This window comes from Geospiza fortis, unplaced genomic scaffold (genome assembly GCF_000277835.1).
Source record: "Geospiza fortis unplaced genomic scaffold, GeoFor_1.0 scaffold594, whole genome shotgun sequence".
Taxonomy (NCBI): domain Eukaryota; kingdom Metazoa; phylum Chordata; class Aves; order Passeriformes; family Thraupidae; genus Geospiza; species Geospiza fortis.
The window spans coordinates 101,859-103,842 of NW_005054703.1; the positions used below are offsets into that span (position 1 = coordinate 101,859).

General features: G+C 61.9%; 1 protein-coding gene across 1 annotated transcript in view; it reads right to left on the bottom strand.

Annotated features, from left to right (window-relative positions):
• Window positions 1-13: 13 nt before the first annotated feature.
• BMP1 (bone morphogenetic protein 1) overlaps window positions 14-1,984 on the bottom strand; it is a gene marked incomplete at its 5' end in the record, with an annotated part of 19,790 nt that continues 17,819 nt past the window's right edge. The window contains 5 exons of the mRNA XM_031065209.1: window positions 14-314; window positions 691-941; window positions 1,020-1,186; window positions 1,218-1,374; window positions 1,451-1,576. Coding sequence (XP_030921069.1) covers window positions 180-314; window positions 691-941; window positions 1,020-1,186; window positions 1,218-1,374; window positions 1,451-1,576 — 836 coding nt within the window. The remainder of the gene's footprint in view (window positions 315-690; window positions 942-1,019; window positions 1,187-1,217; window positions 1,375-1,450; window positions 1,577-1,984) is intronic.

Consider the following 1,984-nt stretch of genomic DNA (forward strand, 5'->3'; position numbering starts at 1 on the left):
GGGGCGCCGTGCGAGCGTGTCTTGAGTGCTGAGGTTGGCTGTGTGCTCCTCCTCCGTGCAGTCTGTGCGGGGCAGCGCTCCCCGCCGTCCTCCCTGCCCTCTTTCTCCTCCTCTTCCTCCTCCTCCTCCTCCTCCTCCTGCTCCTCCCCTGCCCGCGGCGGGGCCGGGACCCCCGGCCCTCATTTCCTCGTGTGCAGCGTGTCCTGGAACTTGGTGCTGGTGTAGCGAAGGTGGAAACCCTTCTTGTTGATGGTGTCGTCCGAGTGGAAGCGGATCATCACCGAGTCTCCGGCCGAGTAAACCTCCTCGGGGGGCTGCGGGGGTGAGGGAGGGGGTGCTCAGATCCACCAGCAGCCCCGGGGTGAGCGCCCATGGCAGGTGGGAATGGCAAGTGGGAATCATCACACCAGGCCAAATTCCCATGGGGATTTCTCCACATTGCTGATCCACGAGCACCCCTGAGGTGAGCACCCATTGTGGCTGGGAATATTTGCACGGGGGAGGGTGGAATCATCACACCAGACCAAATTCCCGTGGGGATTTGCACTGTGCAGAATGGGAATTTGCACTGTGCAGAGTGGGAATCATCACACAAATTCCCGTGGGGATTTCTCCACACTGCTCTGGCTCTGCCTCATCCCTCACCTTGAACTCTCACTCCTTGCCCCCCACCCCACATGCCAGGCTCACCCCAGAGCCGCAGAAGCGGCCGAGGCGCGGGGCTGTCCCGTCGTAGCCGTCGAAGAGCTCCATGTAGTCGTATCCACAGTCAGCCTCCTCCTCGATCTCAAAGGTCTGGAAGATGAGCTCCACGCCGAAGCCCTCCTCGGCCATGATCACCCACTCGCAGTCCGAGCCCCCCGGGTAGTTGTTGTCCCCAAATTGTGCGTGGGAATACAAGTCCTTGGTCTTCACCTCGGCGCGCACCTGGCCCCCGCACACTGCGGGAGAGCCGGGCTTTAGGGGTGCCCAGGCTGTGCCCCCACCCCATAACCCCATTTCCAACCCCACCCAGGTACCTGTGCTGTGGGTGGCCTCGAATCCCTTCTTCTGGATGGAGTTGTCAGACACAAACTTGAGGAACATTTTGTTGCCCGAGGAGACGATGGGCTCGGGCTCCTTGGCGCCGCAGAAGCGGCCGAGCGCCGGGGCCTTGGCGTCCTTCCCGTCGAAGATCTCCAAGGATCTGGGTGAGGCTGGGGCTCGGCAGAGGGGACCCCAGTGCCCCCCACCCCCCAACCCCTACCAGCTTGATGCGGTGCCCCGGCGTGGTGCTGATGGCCCAGGTGCACTCCTTCTTGCTGGGGTATTTATCGGGCCAGTTGGGGCTGGTGATGGTCCCCGAGACAGATGTCACCTTGTGGTCACAGCCAGCTGTGGGGACAGCCAGGAGGGTCACAGAGGTGCGGCTGGGGGGTTCCCAAGGGAATTGGGGGCGGGCTGGACCCACCTTCCTTGCAGTCGTGCTTGTTGTCGTGCAGCACGAAGCCGCTGCGGCACTGGCACTCGTAGCTGCCGAAGGAGTTGAGGCACTCGTGCTGGCAGCCCCCGTTGTTCTTGGAGCACTCATCCTTGTCTGGGAGAGAGCAGAGGCATCCCTGAGCGGGCTGGGAAAGCCTGGAAAGGTGCAATTCCATCCTCCCCAGGCCCTCCAGCCCCGCTGCCCTCCAGCCAAGCAAGCGCCCCCGGGCAGCAGCAAAGCAGCTCCAGCATCCCAGCCCCTGCAGGCACGGACGGCTCCTCCTCTCCCGTGGGCTCACCCATGGGTGCCACCATTACCTGCTGCCAGGACGGACGGGGGGAGAGGCAGAAAAACACACAGTGACAACCAAAGATGCACAAGAAAGACCAGGACGCGGGAGTCCCTCTTTACTCATCGATAGGAAATGTCACAGACACGGCAAAAATTGGGGGAAAGGGGAAAAAAAAAATAAAACAAACAAGGTCAGCTGGTCAATGACAAAACCAAGGGGGTGGGGTGCTT